Source organism: Boleophthalmus pectinirostris, unplaced genomic scaffold, assembly GCF_026225935.1.
Source record: "Boleophthalmus pectinirostris isolate CB_2022bp ecotype Guang Dong unplaced genomic scaffold, ASM2622593v1 HiC_scaffold_21, whole genome shotgun sequence".
NCBI lineage: Eukaryota > Metazoa > Chordata > Actinopteri > Gobiiformes > Gobiidae > Boleophthalmus > Boleophthalmus pectinirostris.
Window position 1 is genome coordinate 765,501 of NW_026571175.1, and position 15,521 is coordinate 781,021.

Below are 15,521 nucleotides of genomic sequence, written 5' to 3' on the forward strand. Positions count from 1 at the left end.
GAGAGAGGAGAAAGAGAGAGAGAGAGAGAAGAGGAGAAGAAGAGAGGAGAAGAGAAGAGGAGAGAAGAGGAGAAGAGGAGAGAGAAGAGGAGAAGAGAAGAGGAGGGAGAAGAGGAGAAGAGAAGAGGAGGGAAGAGAGGAGGGAGAAGAGAAGAGGAGGGAGAAGAGGAGAAGAGAAGAGGAGGGAGAAGAGGAGAGAGAAGAGAAGAAGAGCGAGAGAAATGAAGGAGGAGTGAGGGTAAGAGAAACACGAGTTAAAGAATGAAGAGAGAAGAAAGGGGGGAAAAGAGAGGGAGAGTAGTGAAAAAAAGAGTAAGAGTGGGGAGCGACATGAGAGAGAGAGAGAGAGAGAGAGAGAGAGAGAGAGAGAGAGAGAGAGAGAGAGAGAGAGAGAGAGAGAGAGAGAGAGAGATATGAGGGGAAATCCATAAAACAAGATCAAATGTAAAGAAAAGACAGAAGACTGAGAGTTGGGTTAGTCCAGGTTTAGTTCCATTTAAGTCGAAATATAAACTTGTTTTGTTTGCTCCCGTTTTAGTCCCGGTTCAGTATTGGTCCAGTCCCGGTTCAGTATTGATCTAGTCTCGGTCTAATCTTGATTTAGTCCCGGTCCAGTCCCGGTCCAGTGTAAATACAGTATAAGCAGCAGTTTGTCTGAGCTCATGTTGCCCTCTGCTGGAGAATATGAGAATGAACAAGACCATAGAGTCCTGGTTTAGTCCTGGTTTAGTCCTGGTTTAGTCCTGGTTTAGTCCTGGTTTGGTCCTGGTTTGGTCCTGGTTTAGTCCCTGGTTTAGTCCCTGGTTTAGTCGTTGGTTTAGTCGTTGGTATACAGGTACATCCAAAAAAAGAAAAATCATGGAAAACTGCAATATTTTTGTCCCTCATTTCAGAAAGTTTAATTCATATATCACATAGACACAGAGAGAAGTTTTCAGGCCTTTATTTTGATGATTATGTTTTTCAGATAATGAAACTCCAAATTCAGCGTCTCAGAAAAGTAGAATATTACCTATGATCAATAAAAGGGATATTTATAACAGACATTTCGGGCTTCTGAAATATTCATTTCTATGCACTCAGTACTTGGTTGGGCTTTTGGCATGAATAAGTGCATCAGTGCGCTGTGGCATGAAGGAGATCCTCCTGTGGCACTGCTCAGGTGAATGGAAGCACAGGTTGCATTGATAGTGGCCTTCAGGACATTTGCATTGTGGGTCTGGTGTTTCTCATCTTCTGTGTGGGGTTCAGGTCAGGAGAGTTTGCAGGACAATCAGGCAGAGTAACATTTTGTACCTTTGGCTGTGTGGGCAGGTACCAGGCCCTGATGGAAAACAAAATCAGCTTCTCCATAAAGCCTGTGAGCAGATGGAAGCATGAAGTGCTCTAAAATGGTACATGGATGTGTTGACTGTGGACTTCAGAAAACACAGTGGACCAACACGAGCAGATGACATGGCAGTCCAAATCACTCTGACTGTCAAAACTTCACACTGGACTTCAAACAATGTGGATTCTGTGCTTGTCTTTTTTTCCTCCAGACTCTGGGACCTTGATTTCCAAAAGACAGAGACAAGGTCAAAATAGTTGGTTCCCCTCTGGCAAAATCAACAATCATCACTGAAATAACTTGAAACTGATAAAAGCAATAAAAAAATTTAATTTACTGAAAATTGTCCAACAAAAATCAAACTAGGAAGAGTAAGGACAGTGTTCTTTTCTTGGTCTGCTTCATTTTTGCGTCTGTGAACATAGAGCTGATGTGTCTTGCCAAAGAGCTTCAGTTTTGTATCATCTGTCCAAAGAACATTCTCCCAGAAGTTTTGTGACTTGTCAGTCTGCATTGTGGCAAATTCCAGTTTAACTTTTTTATGATTTTCTCTCAGTAGTGGTGTCCTCACATGAAGTCCACTTTGGCTCAAACAGTGATGGATGGTGTGATCTGACACTGATGTACTTTGCCCTTCAAGTTCACATTTAGTTTCTCTGGAGGTTCTTCTGGGCTCTTTGGTTCCATTCGTATGATCCATCTCTTCATTTTGTCATCAGTTTTCCTCTTGCAGCTGCGTCCAGGGAGGTTGGCTTCAGTCCTGTGGACTGTAAACTTCTAAAGAACATGTGTAACTGTAATCACAGGAACATCAAGCTGCTTGGAGATGGTTTTATTGTCTTTATCTTTAACCTGCTTGTCTATCATTTTCTTTCTAGTCTCCTGACACAGTTCTCTTCTTCTCTTTCTCTGGTCCATGTTCAGTGTTGTGTCCATCATGTCTCCAAACAGCACAATGACACATGTCTCCCTTTAAACAGACAGACTGACTCAGGACAAGTTTGAAGAACCTGTGACGCAGATTAGAGACACACTGAAGTTTAACATGTTCCTATTGTCCAACTGTTTACAATCTTTTCTAGGGGAACCATCAATTTTGTCCAGGTCAGTTTCATTATTATTTTTTTTTTTATATAATTCTGTTGAAGAACAATTCAAAAACAGTGTCTGATTTTCATTGGTTTATTTTTCAGGATTTTTAAAAATTATTGCTTTTCTCAGTTTCAAGTTAAAGTGAAATTGTTGATTTTTCTTTCATTAGAAGAGGGGCACCAGCAATTTTGAACACATCTGTATATAAAATGTACTTTCATCTGCAAAGAGACTTTGGACCATTGAGCAACAGTCCAGGTGTTTTTCTCCACAGTCCAGGTCAGACTCTTTTGACATGTCTCTTGTCCCACAGAGGCTTCATCTGTGTGGAGAGGCTCTTGATGCACTGACTCTAGACTCAGCCCACTCTTTATGAAACTCCCCCAAATTCTTGAGTGGATTTTGAGGGAAGGCTGCGCTCATCCCTTTGGCTGGTGCAACTTTTCTTACCACATTTTTCCTTCCAGTTACGTTTTTATGAATCTTCTTGGATACAGCACTCTGTGAACAACCAGCTTCTTTAGCAATGACTTTTTGTGGCTTTCTCCTTGTGGAGGGACAGTAACTGTCTTCTGGACATTTGTCCACTCAGAAGACTTCCCCATGACTGTGTAACCCACTGACCCACACTCAGAGACCATTTAAAGTTTGAGCTAATTAAGATGTGACACTCTAATTTTCCAATACTGAACTTTATCATATTCAAATTTTCTGAGACACCGAATTTTGGGTTTTCATTATCTGTAAACCAAAATCATCAAAATGTCAAGAAACAAAGGCTTGAAAACTTCACTGAGTCATGAGTCGATGTAATATATGAGACAGGTGCAGTGGCAGGTGAAGTGTCTGGTGCGGTCCTGAACCAAAGAGTCAAGAACACATTTTTCCACATTTTATTTTGAAACAGACAAAAGTTTTTCAGAAAAATTGTAGATAATAAATAAATAGCTGAACCACTGGAAATCCTAAACCTCTTTTTGAAATTTAAAAAGATCTGTTTTTTTTTTTATTATTTGTGTGAAAGAATCCTGAAGTGTGTCCTGTTTCTGACCCGTATCAGACTCTGCACAGAACCCTGGGCTCTGGAATATTCCACAGTACGGCATTTAACATATCTCCATAACTCCACTTGACTTCCACTGGAATATTGTGGCTCCTCCTCTGTAACTGCCTTGGTATTTTGGCCTTAAAATGTGCATATGAACCCACTCTACATGATCCTGGGGTTTTTATTCACTATTTTATCTGTAAAAAAAATCCTTGTCATAATATAGAGGCAGGCTTGAGTGGAGCTGAGTGACGTCACACTCCCTTAGTCCACTTCTTTACGCTCTGTGTGGGAGCATGGGTGACGTAGGCTTGTGGGTGGAACATTGGACAAAATCTTACAGATAACCGTAAGGAGGGTTAATTACTCAAACATGCATGGATGACATCTAAAACCTCTCCAAGTGTGTTTCTGATGAAAGAATAAAGATCGATTTAGCAGAATCTGCCCTTTTGAATGCCGTACTGCAGAACACTCCAGGTGAAATGTCTCCATGGAGGTTCACAGAAAAGCTACACAGTGCAGCTTTACGTGTCATAATGATGCATTAGATCAGACGGCATCAGCGCAGTGGGGCTCAAGACTCTGCACCTCACTCACACAGGAGGCACAGTCGGTACAGACATCGCCCTGTCATCCCCACTCTGTCCAGCTGCTCTACACTTCACTTATCTCTGATGTTGTAAATGAATGGAGGGCTCGTGTCCGGGAGCGAGGAGCAGTTTAAATAAGGCTAAAATGGTAGCTGCTGAGTTTAGCTGGTGAGCATTTCTGGAGAACACTTCATGACATCACTAAATGGAACCAGACTAAATCTGCAGCATTCAAACTCCAGGTATCAGTGTGTTAGATGCCGTCCCATCCTCAGGGTATGAGTGACCTGCAGAGCCTGGCTTAGACTAGTCAGTTTGAGGTAACACCTGTATCCCTGTGTGTCAGACACTCTCCCGTCCTCTTGTGTCCCTTTGTGTCAGATGCCCTCCCTGTGTCAGATGCCCTCCCAGTGAGAGCCTGGTTTGGACCGCTGACTTTGAGGTAAAGTGAGGTTTTCCTGAAGCATTGGTTTCAGAAGTTTAAATTTTAACCGAAATATTTGGGTTGAAAAAAAATCTTGAAATGAATCGAGAAAAGCTTTAACATGCTACTTTTGCTAGTTTAAATCTGGTATAAGTCCTGGTTCAGTCCTGCTTCTAGTCCCAGTTTTAGTCCTGGTTTTAGTCCTAGTTTATTCCTGGCATTTTCCTTCTGTTACATTCAAATTAATCTTTTGTTGTTGTTTTTTTTTAAGGTGGACTTGTCCGGTCAGTTTCACTCAAAAACAAAACCTCAGAAACACCTATTCCACCTTAAATGTCCAAACAGGTTCCACGCGGTAAAAACGAAGTGGCACACACGTATTTTCCTTGAGAGAAACATTTCCTGCTTTTGGAACTTTGTGAGCGTCTTAAAAATGTTTCAGTCTTTACAAAGTTTTCAGTAAAATGTTCAGAATAAACGCAGTGGTTTGGTTTTCAAAAGGACCCCATCCTAGTCCGGTTAGGATCCAGGCTTAAACCAGGGCTCAGTCCTTGAACCCAAACTCAAGTCCGTTTGGTTCAGAAGAAATGTCTTTTCATCCTGCGAGAGACAGAGAATTGAGTCAGATGCCCTCCCTGTGTGTGTCAGATGCCCTCCCTGTGTGTGTCAGATGCCCTCCCTGTGTGTGTCAGATGCCCTCCCTGAGTCCCTCACCTGCTCATGTCTGCTCCTCGGTGACAGGCTGTGATTGGCTGCTGCTTTGCCTCTTCTCTGTCTGTGATTGGCTGCCCTGCTCCTCCTCTGTCTGTGATTGGCTGCCCTGCTCCTCCTCCGTCTGTGATTGGCTGCCCTGCTCCTCCTCCGTCTGTGATTGGCTGCCCTGCTCCTCCTCCGTCTGTGATTGGCTGTTTCCTCCCTCCTGTGTTTCATGTTCCTGCAACTCCATCTCTCCCTCACTGTCCTCTTCTTTTCCTCTCTCTCCCTCCTCTCCTTCCTCCTCGTCGTCGTCCTCCCCTTCCTCCTCCTCCTCCATGCCCTCTTCCTCTCCTCTCTCTGCCTCTTCAGACAGCTCATCCATCTCTTCAGCTTCTGCAGCCTCTTCCTCTCCCCCCTCTCCCTCTTCTCTTTCTTCTTCCTCCTCTTCCTCAGCCTCCTCTTCGTCCTGTTGAGAAGAGGAAAAGTTAGCCCACACATAGAACGTTATTTACGCATATTATTAGAAAATTAGAATATTAGAAAAACTAGTGAATGTGTGCAGTCCTGGTTTAGTGGAACTATGAAGCTGGATCACTTTCATATTTCAGATCACTATGGCAACCCCAAACTCAACCTGCTCCAGACCAGGTTAAGTTCCTGAATAACATAAAAAGATGACTCTTGGTCCAGTTACTGTGACATTTTGCATTTTGTTTTCATACACAGTACATGCTCACTGCTCTGTACTTACTTCACTCTCCAGTTTTATTTTCTTAATCGGTGATACATGGAGGAATTGGCAGCACTGCGTAGTCATTTGGTACAAATGGAAATAATTTTTTTTATTTTTTATTGCCCACACAGGGGTCAGAGATTAGAACTACAGAGCACAATAGGTCTGAGTTAAGCACACTGAGGCTTCCTCTGTATCGAGTGATATTCAGACACTGTACTTTCTCTGGGGTACAGTGCCAGTCTTTCCTTTGGCCTGGTCTTTATTATTTTAATTCCTTATATTTGGTGATTTGGATTGACTGGCAGTTCCTTAAGAAGTATGTAGCTCTTTCCTTTTGCACAATTCTGATTGGTTGGCTGGTGCTAACCCCTGTTCTGTGGGTTGAAAGATCGAGTTGTGAAGCTGCTTCATAGCACCACTCATCCAGACATGCTCAGGTGTGTTAGTAAGAGGCACTTGTCCAGGTTAAGTCAGCCTCCTTCACTGTCCTGGTCCAGTCATGGTCAAGACCTGGTTAGTCCTTCTATCGTCCACCTAAAGTCCACCTACAGTCCACCTACAGTCCTCCTTCAGTCCTCCTTCAGTCCTCCTTCAGTCCTCCTTCAGTCCTCCTTCAGTCCTCCTTCAGTCCTCCTTCAGTCCAGTCCTGGTTCTGACCGTTGTGGCCTCCTCCTCGCTGAAGCCCTGTAGGCCTTGCTGCTCTCGAGTCTGGACTTGGTTGAACCAGTCTCGGACTCGTTCATAGCTGAGTCCAGACTTGGAGACAAGCTCGTCCAGGTCTCTCTCGCTGAGGCCATGGTGTCGCAGGTAATACTCCTTCAGAAACCACACCCCCGACTTGACCTGAACACAGAGGGACACACCATTTAAAACAGAACTGAAAAGAATCCCAACAAGAAGTCTATAGTGCGCTTTTAAAACAAGTTATTTCAGCACAATGGAGCCTATCCCAACTCAGGGACTGCCGATGTAAACAATCCTTTTGACTAATTCAGGTACATTTATATTATTGCAATGTTTATTCAACAAACACAAAACACTACTACGGTTATGGAGCAGAGCTTTGAATGACAACCAGTGTAGTCCAGGTTCGGTCCCAGATAAAAGAATTTATATATTTTGTTCTGAATGTCACAAGAATTTGAGAAGAGATGTCCACATTTGAGAGACATGTGATACAAATTAGTGGCTGTGGTTAGATTGTCTCAAGTTTGGATGGAGGATTTTCACCCTCTGTTGTCTGCTTCCAGTTGGTTCTGGCTGTTCAGGCAAGAACAAAATAGCAAAATAAAAACCCTAGGATAATGTAGAGCGCTTAATGTGTGAATTGGAACCAGTCGATAGAGCCATGCTCACTTCCTGTTTGGAACGCGATGGCTAGCTGGTTAACAATGATCGTTTACAGTCAGTTCTGGTTTAGTCCTCTTGTACCTTCACTGCTCTGAAGTCCTGCGTTGAGCGTTTACTTGGAGCTCTCCTTCGTCGGGACCAGCCTCGAAAACGCTTCCTTGATTTCTTCTTCGCTCCTCCATTTAACGCTTCATCCACCTGCAACACACATCCTTTAGTCCACCTCTGCGCCATGTGAGCATCACCCTCACCTGTCCTCTCACCTTGCCGCTCTGGTACAGATAATACCACTTGAGAGCGCTGTTCTTACAGGCGTAGCGTGTGTCTCCAAACCAGTTGACGATGTGGGAGCGTGGAAGGCCGGTCTCTTTGGCGAGTCGTTCGTATTCGTTTGGCGAGGGCCACTGTGACCTGATGAATGCCTTCTTCAGCACGTGTAGCTGGGCCAGGGTCTTTTTCACTGCCCGCCGGCCCCCACTCGCCCTCTGCTGGGGGGAGGAGGGACAGTCCTCTGCAGCCTGAGGGATGAGAGACATCTTTTACTCTGGGCTTACCCCCGCTTCAGTTCTACTTCAGTGGTCGTGTCCTGTTCTCTGTGGGCGTGTCTCACCTGTGTTTTCTGTCCGGGCGTGTCTCACCTGTGTCCTGTGGGGGCGTGTCTCACCTGTGTTTTCTGTCTGGGCGTGTCTCACCTGTGTTTTCTGTCTGGGCGTGTCTCACCTGTGTCCTGTGGGGGCGTGTCTCACCTGTGTTTTCTGTCCGGGCGTGTCTCACCTGTGTCCTGTGGGGGCGTGTCTCACCTGTGTTTTCTGTCCGGGCGTGTCTCACCTGTGTCCTGTGGGGGCGTGTCTCACCTGTTCTGTGGGGGTGTGATCTCTGTGGTCTGGTTCTTCTGAGGGCAGTTTGCGTCTCTCTGTAAACCAGGCGTTGACTTCTCGTCGGGTGAGTTTGGTCTGAGCTCTTAGACGGCTCAGCTCCTCGTCAGTAGGAGTGGGGTTCTTCTGGAAACTTGCTTCCAGCTCCATCAGCTGTTCTGGAGTCTTCTCCTTAAACTTCTGCAGTGTAAAGTCTGGGAAAGCGTTTCTGAACTTAGCCCTGAGGTCAGAGGGGCTGCGCGATGCCGACGCCTGGAGACCAAACAGGAGAATTCACTTTAAGGAACAGTATGTAGCCTGCATTCTACTAAAAATTTAATCAGACCTATTCTGCAAACTGGACTTTTCAGAACTTTTAACCATGTTCTGTTACTAGACCATGGTATAGTTGTATTTGGAGTGATTCACGCATGTTTGAGCAATCTTTCATCGCTTCACTTCAAGACACCATTTAGCCATTTTCCTGATCTACCTCTACTGTTTTCACGTCCAGTGGTACACACCCACTGTGATGTGCACACGTCATCTCCAGTTTTATTTTCTTAAGCAATGTGTAGCTTTGTTGTGATGGCATTTACGGTGACGTCAGCTCCCATTAGGCACCGCGGTTTTCTAACGCAGAAGTTGTTTCTTTTTTGGTTTTAGAATTTTACTTTATTGATCCCAAGGAAAATTCAAGTGTTGTTGCTGCTGCAGCAGCATTTACACTATGCTTCCAAGTCGCAGTTCAGATCAATATTGTGATTTAAAATTGCCAGATTATAACACAATGATCCACTGGTGTCCTAGATTATAACTATAGAACAACAGAACCTGTGTTTCCAGAGCCTTAACCTGCAGCTAGAGACACATCCAGGTTTGTCTCATTCTCAGTGTATGGACAGGTCAGGCCTTATGTGAAAACTCAGGATCTTCAGAATTCACTCAGTGAGCTGCAGAGGATGCACTGGGGTTTAGGTAGTGACCATTCAGTTTTTTTTAGGTTTAAACTAATTTGGTTTAAGCACTGAAACTGGCAGCCCAAATGAGATGTTTGTGTAAGGCTCATGCTGCTTTCTAACTGGACAACTGTCTTGAGAATCAAAACATTTCAATTGTAACAATGATACTTTGCAGTGACATCACACTGTGTTCTACATGGATGTCTATAGTGCAATGTTCAGCAGTTACCATGATGACCCAATACACACATTAGCAAATGCTGAAAACACAAAATGGATTTAAAAGGTTACATGTTCAGGAGCCTGTGATCAGTTCGACCGTTCACTGCCCTGTTTCGAAGTTTGATTTTCAATAAAAAGGTGAGAGGGACTCACTGAAAAACAGGTGGTTCATGCTAGCTTGTGACTGTAATGTTTTTGAGAGGGACTTGTTTAACAGCACAAATCAGCTCATCTGTTGTAGTTCAGGTAAGTCGGTTCTTTCTGGTCAGACTGTGTTAAAGCGAAGCTCAGACTGAAGTCTAAACTGACTAACAAAGCTTTAGACAGAGCAGAGCTTCAGTTCCCCATGGAACGCTGATGATTTCATCTGCAAAGTATCAGTAAACAACTTGCCCATCTTGTCCTGTGTGATTTGGTTATTTAATGTAAAGAGTGAGGCGGTTCATAGTCTGACCCTGGTCTCTCTGGAGCTCGGAGATCCCTCTGTGTCGTCGCTCGAGTCAATTACAATGGTCCCACTCAGACCCGGTTTACAGTCCGGCTCTGACCCTCCTTCGCTGAGCCCTGGCTCGATGATTCTACTCCCAGACCTAGGACCAGACCCAGGACCAGAGCTGGGACCAGAGCCGGCTCGGAGAGGGGTCTCCAGGGGGGGCAGTCCGTGGTGGTCCTTCGAGTTCCTCTGGTTGTATCGAGTGTCGCTGAACCACTTCTTTATGGCGCGTTTGGACAGTTTAGTCACCTGCAGACAGAATGCACACGTGGTTTAGTCCTGCTTTAGTCCTGATCCAGTCCTACTTTAGTCCCAGTCTACTCCCGTTCCAGTCCCACCTGCATTAGCCGTGAGATCTCTGCCTCTGTGGCGAACTGCCGGCGGCTGTAGCTGGCTTTGAGCTCAGCGAGCTGTTCTTTGGACTTCTTGGGTTTGGTGGGACTCTGGTCAAGTCCTGAGGCGATCTCGGTCTTAGTTTGAGTCTCGGCGGGCTCGGAGGCGGGGGGCTGGTTACCGGTTTGGTTGTTCTGAACAGCGCCTGTGACGGTGAGGGTGAGGGGCGGGGCTACGGGCAGCACGTTCCCGTTAGCGTTAGCAGGTACCTGCGTTAGCACGAGCCCCGGCTGCCCGACGATGTGACACGTCTGAAACAGCGACTGGAGCCCCCCGGATGCCAGGCTCGCCGGGATCACTGTGATGGTGGGCGGAGCCTGCACAGCGCCGTTAAACTTCTTACGCCGCGCCTCCTCCACCTGGGGACAACAAAGCTCTAAGACACAAGAGTTTTACACAAACTCACAACAGTTTAAAAGAAGACTCTTTATTGCTGCGTCTGCAGGGCATCTGACTTAACCCTGAAACATCTGTCACTGACTCTGTATGGCTAAAGCAAAAAAAAAAAAAAAAGTGCACTTAAACTGGATCTAGAATTCTACTGTGACCATCACTGACCTTGTCTGGACTCTGAGTCTGAATGATGTTCTGTCCAAATCCCCACACGATGCACTGCACTCTACACACTTCAGTCAAGTACGCACTTTCTGAAGGTGCATGAAGTGCACGAGGGACAGGGGTGAAAATAAGTAAAATGAGACTTGGGACAGTCCACACTTCAGGTGATGGTGTACTAAAGGTGCTAGAGTAAACATCCAAGCAGCGTAAAACAGCTGTCAGCCATGTTCTTAAACTCCAGCTTAGTCACTGCCACAGCGTGTGGTCCTGTTTGAATCATTTGGCGAACTGGCCACGCTGTTTGAAAACATTCCAGTGAAATGCATTGTGGGGAATGTATTTGCCTGAAGTTTGCTTAAGTGTGGAGAGAACGGTGCGATGAAGTGTAGATCAAAACATTATAAGAATTGGGACATCCACAGTGCACAAGTTGGGACAGGGCCATAGACACACAGTGTGACCTTTGACCTCACTGACCTCCTCTGGGGTCCAGCTCACTCCGTGCTTCAGTCGTTGAGCCGAAAACCAAACTTTGATCTGTTCTTCACTGAATTTCGTCTGAGACGAGAGACCCAAGATCTCCGACAGTGACGGGTACGGGAACCTACGGAGAGAAGACATGAGAAAGGACCCAGACTAAACCCGGACTAAACCCGAACTAAACCCAGACTAAAGCCAGACTAAACCCGAACTAAACCCAGACTAAACCCGGACTAAACCCAGACTAAAACTCGAACTAAACCAGGTCTGTGGCTGACCTGTTGTAGGCTCCAATGAGAAGCACGTTGTTGTCCATGGCGGGGCTGTAGGAGGGGATGCTGCTGACAGGAATGAGGAGCTGAGTTTGGGGCGCGCTCGGAGCCGTGTGTCCCTGAAGCGCCGAGAGCACCTGAGCTAATGTCCCAGGTGCTAACATTCCACTAGCCCCGCCTCCTCGAGAAGCAGACAGGAGGGTTTAGAATATAGTTAGACTTAGACCAGGACTAAAGCAGGACTTCTCAAAAAAACTGGTCTAAGATCCAGTGTGACCCAGACTCTCACCTGTCCCTTTGACCTGCAGCACGCTGGAGCCGTTCACGACGAGACTCGGAGGAACAGAGACCAGCCGCGGCGCCACAGGGGCAACTGGGGTCACCGGGGTCACGGGGGTCATGGGGGCGGGGCTTAGCACAGGCATTTCTTTGCTGTCGTAGTCTTCCTCGCTATCGCTCTCCACTTTGATGATGTCATGGGTCAGGAGTTTGGTGAACTTCTTGTTGCCGTGGACCTTCTGTCTCATGATGGGGGTGTGGCTCATGGTGATGGGCGGGGCAGAGCTTTCACTTTCACCATCCTCCATTTTGACGAAGCTACCGTCGAACGTGAGGTCGTTGACGCTCTGCTGAAAAACCGTCTGGTTGTTCCTCGTGAGCATGGTGCGTGTGAAGCTCTCCTCCCCAGGGTGACAGCGTGCATTATGGGCCTGCAGCGTGTCGTAACTGTAACATAACAATATGTCACACAATATCACTTTTTAACTGCTCTATCCCAGATCCATCTACACTCTAGTCCTAGTTCAGCTTCAGTTCCCAGTGTAATTCCCATTTCTGGAACTGTAGTCACACTCCATACATAGGAGATCAACATCATCTCATTGGAGATGTTGGTGATGATGTGCAGTCCAGTCCCCCGGTCCAGTCCCCCGGTCCAGTCCCCCGGTCCTAACCTCTTGGTGCTGTAGTCACACTCCACACACTCGTACGAGGTGTTGGTGACGATGTGTGGATGTTCCGTGTCCACGTGACTCGTGAACAGGTTCAGGTCAGACGTTTGGAAGCTGCAGTATTTACACTCATATCCACCCTCCGATGCGCCTCCTCCCACTGGAAAGAAGTCAGCCTGGAAACAAGAGACAGAAGGGACCTTAAGCCTCGTCTCCTTACACTGCATCACATAAAGAGACTAAAACACTGAGCAGAGGAGCAGAGAAGAGAAATAAATACAGAGATAAAGTTGTTTATGCTAGCTTTACACAGAGGGCATAATACAAAGGGAGGACATCAGACACACAGGGACATTTCAGAACATGTTTTTGAACTGACATGTTTTAAATAATTAAATCTAAGTAAGGAGAAGCGTAAAAACTCACCTGCATGATGTCATCATCACTGTCCAAAGCTCTGACAGTGGCCCCGCCCCCTCTGGCAGAGCTGCGCTCTGATTGGTTGGCGGTGCAGAGGTCTTCTTGGTCCGACTCGACTGCTTCCTGTTTGAGGACCATACATGGCGTGGTGGACTTCCTCCGACTCGACATTGTGCTTCAGTTTCAGGCCAAAATCAAACTAATCTGAAGCAAAGATCTTTAGGTCACACAAATCAACACTAAAAGCACAACGATTTGTGAAAAAAATCGATCCTTTGCAGTAGGGCTGGGCGATATGATAAAAAAATATACATTTTTGTATTTTTTCTTCTCTTCTAAATGCTTTTTTGACAGTGTTTGCTCATATGTGCATTGTGTCACCAATGTAACAGCTTAAAAGTCCACCATAGGCATAGTACATGCAGAACATCTGCAGTGTAATGTCACTGTAAAGTATCAATAATAATTTTTCTGACAAAACTTCCCAATTGTGTGTAGTTCACCAAAACTGGGAGCAGTAAAAGTAGCCCTTTGTGGTAAAATTAGAATCACAATCAGGATGTGGAATGAGAGAGTCACAAATATAAAGAGGAAACTGATTTACCTTATAGTTTATTTTTAGTATTTTAATTATCCATTATAATGTCACAAAGCTAACATTTGCCGATACGATACATACCTCAATACATGGACCACGATACGATACATATCTCGATACACTGAACTTTCGATTCAGTACAATATATTTCAAATCAATTAGATACATTTCAATTAAAAAGTCTAAATCACTGCTGTGATACTAAAACTGTTAAAACCACTTCTTGTGCAAAGTTTATATGAAACCCAAACATTTTAATCCTCAAAACAATGAAAATGTCAACTATGTTGCATAAATGAGTTTTCTTCCTCCAAAACTGTAGCTCTGTAACAAAATAATTTTGTAAAATATACCATAAAATACTGTTGGCGATATATCGATACAGCAGCCCATGATATCGATACTGTATCATCACATTAAACTATAGCAATATTTTTTGGCTATATTTTTGCACACCCATTTCTTAGACCTTTTTCTGCATGAATAGTAGTTTTTGCATGAACTGGACTCCCGTGCAGGTGTACTCTTGTGAGTGTAGTTTGGGTCTGATTCGTAGTGAGTAGTAGTTTTGAAAGCTTTTGCCACGCCCCCCTTTTATTCGATTAATTGGTCAGCAGGACATGTCTTTTGTCGACCAAGAACAACAATTTAACAGAAATATCGTCTATGTAAAAAAAAAAGGCAATTAGATAAAATAATTATTTGAACCAATGACGGTCTCAAAAAAAAAAAAAAAAAAAAAAAAAAAAAAAAAAAAAAGAAAGACATAAAGAATTTAAGGCTGAGAAATTGCGCCTTGTTTGAAAACTCGCTGTTTGCCTTTGCACTGATGTAAACACACGTGTAGTAAACAGGCGCTGCTTCATTCTGCAGGACATTCTGTTCTGTGGGTTCGTGTCCTCAACTTGATCTAACGCCAATAGTTTCAAATGTTCACTTTAGAGACGAGGCGTGATTCAGTGGTTTAGGTTTAAGATTTGGTTCTTTTGGTCTCGGAGGAGGAGAGGCAGAGCCCAAACTGCGCTCAAACCAACGCAAAAGGAACCGGAGAACGCACGGAGCTCCGGTGAACATCCCGGAGCTAACACCGCCAACCGAGCCTCCACTACCTCCCCGCCGCCTCCTGCATCCTCCCGCCCGGTCACCCTCCTCCGCCAGCCCCGGACAATGCTCACCTCTCCGCGGGCACTTCTGGAGTCAGCCCCCGGAAACCTGCATCCTTCCCCGGTTCAGGGAGTTAGCCTCGGCCGCTGTAGCACGGTAGCATCTCTAGGTTGGCCGCTCTTCCGCCTTTTCCCCTCGGCTCCGGCGGTGTCTGAGCCGGTCCCACGCCGCTCCACAGCGCTCCTCACCGGGCACAGGCTCTGGGCTCCGGGGAGGGCATGGCTCGGGCCACGGCGGAGACAGAGTGCGGGGAAAGGGAGAATTTCGAGGAGAAAATACCGAGAGAAGAGGAGAATGTGAGGAGAATGTGAGCAGGGAAATGTTTAAAAAAGAGCAGACAGCACGTCCGGCCAACGCGACCCTTTCACAGTAAAACAGGAAGCACTTTATCACTGTACAGAAACAAAACAACTCCTAAAAAGTCCGCTGATTTGACTAAGCAGCTGTGGTCGTGTATTACATTCTTTAAATGTCCTGTATTATGCAAAATGGACTCCTGTGAGCTTTTAGTGTCCTCTGAGGACTAACCTCCTCAAAAACATACCTGAAGTTGTTTTTTGTTTGGAGATGTAGACTCCTAATAATAGTGTCAAGACTGCACTAATCGAGACCAAGACCAGGCCGAGACCACAAGACCCCGAGACCTGGACAAGACCAAGACCTCTGAGGGTCGAGACTGAGACTTTTAAAGGCCAAGACCAGGACAAAACTGAGTCCAAGCTCCTGCAAGACCAAGACAAGACTGAGTCTGAGCTCCTCCAAGACCAAGACAAGACCAAGTCCAAACTCCTCCAAGACCAAGTCCAAACTCCTCCAAGACCGAGACAAGACCAAGTCCAAACTCCTCCAAGACCAAGTCCAAACTCCTCCAAGACCGAGACAAGAC

The 15,521-nt window shown here is 45.6% G+C and overlaps 1 protein-coding gene across 7 annotated transcripts in view; it reads right to left on the bottom strand.

The window, feature by feature from the left end:
* LOC110156515 (zinc fingers and homeoboxes protein 1-like) overlaps nucleotides 1-14,985 on the bottom strand; it is a 29,691-nt gene extending 14,706 nt beyond the window's left edge. Inside the window, exons 1-14 of one of the 7 annotated variants that reach the window (XM_055156991.1) lie at nucleotides 14,647-14,985; nucleotides 12,880-13,077; nucleotides 12,457-12,629; nucleotides 11,793-12,229; nucleotides 11,510-11,684; nucleotides 11,229-11,355; nucleotides 10,139-10,552; nucleotides 9,762-10,049; nucleotides 8,124-8,396; nucleotides 7,533-7,787; nucleotides 7,351-7,467; nucleotides 6,577-6,762; nucleotides 5,202-5,649; nucleotides 3,300-5,087 (exon numbers count right to left, since the gene is read on the bottom strand). In XM_055156991.1, the coding sequence (XP_055012966.1) occupies nucleotides 5,206-5,649; nucleotides 6,577-6,762; nucleotides 7,351-7,467; nucleotides 7,533-7,787; nucleotides 8,124-8,396; nucleotides 9,762-10,049; nucleotides 10,139-10,552; nucleotides 11,229-11,355; nucleotides 11,510-11,684; nucleotides 11,793-12,229; nucleotides 12,457-12,629; nucleotides 12,880-13,044 (3,054 nt within the window). In that variant the 5' untranslated portion in view covers nucleotides 13,045-13,077; nucleotides 14,647-14,985 and the 3' untranslated portion in view covers nucleotides 3,300-5,087; nucleotides 5,202-5,205. Of the gene's footprint in view, nucleotides 1-3,299; nucleotides 5,650-6,576; nucleotides 6,763-7,350; nucleotides 7,468-7,532; nucleotides 7,788-8,123; nucleotides 8,397-9,761; nucleotides 10,050-10,138; nucleotides 10,553-11,228; nucleotides 11,356-11,509; nucleotides 11,685-11,792; nucleotides 12,230-12,456; nucleotides 12,630-12,879; nucleotides 14,197-14,646 lie in introns of those variants that run through there. The other 6 variants (XM_055156993.1, XM_055156995.1, XM_020920715.2 and 3 more) reach the window with 6 other exon arrangements.
* Nucleotides 14,986-15,521: the final 536 nt, after the last annotated feature.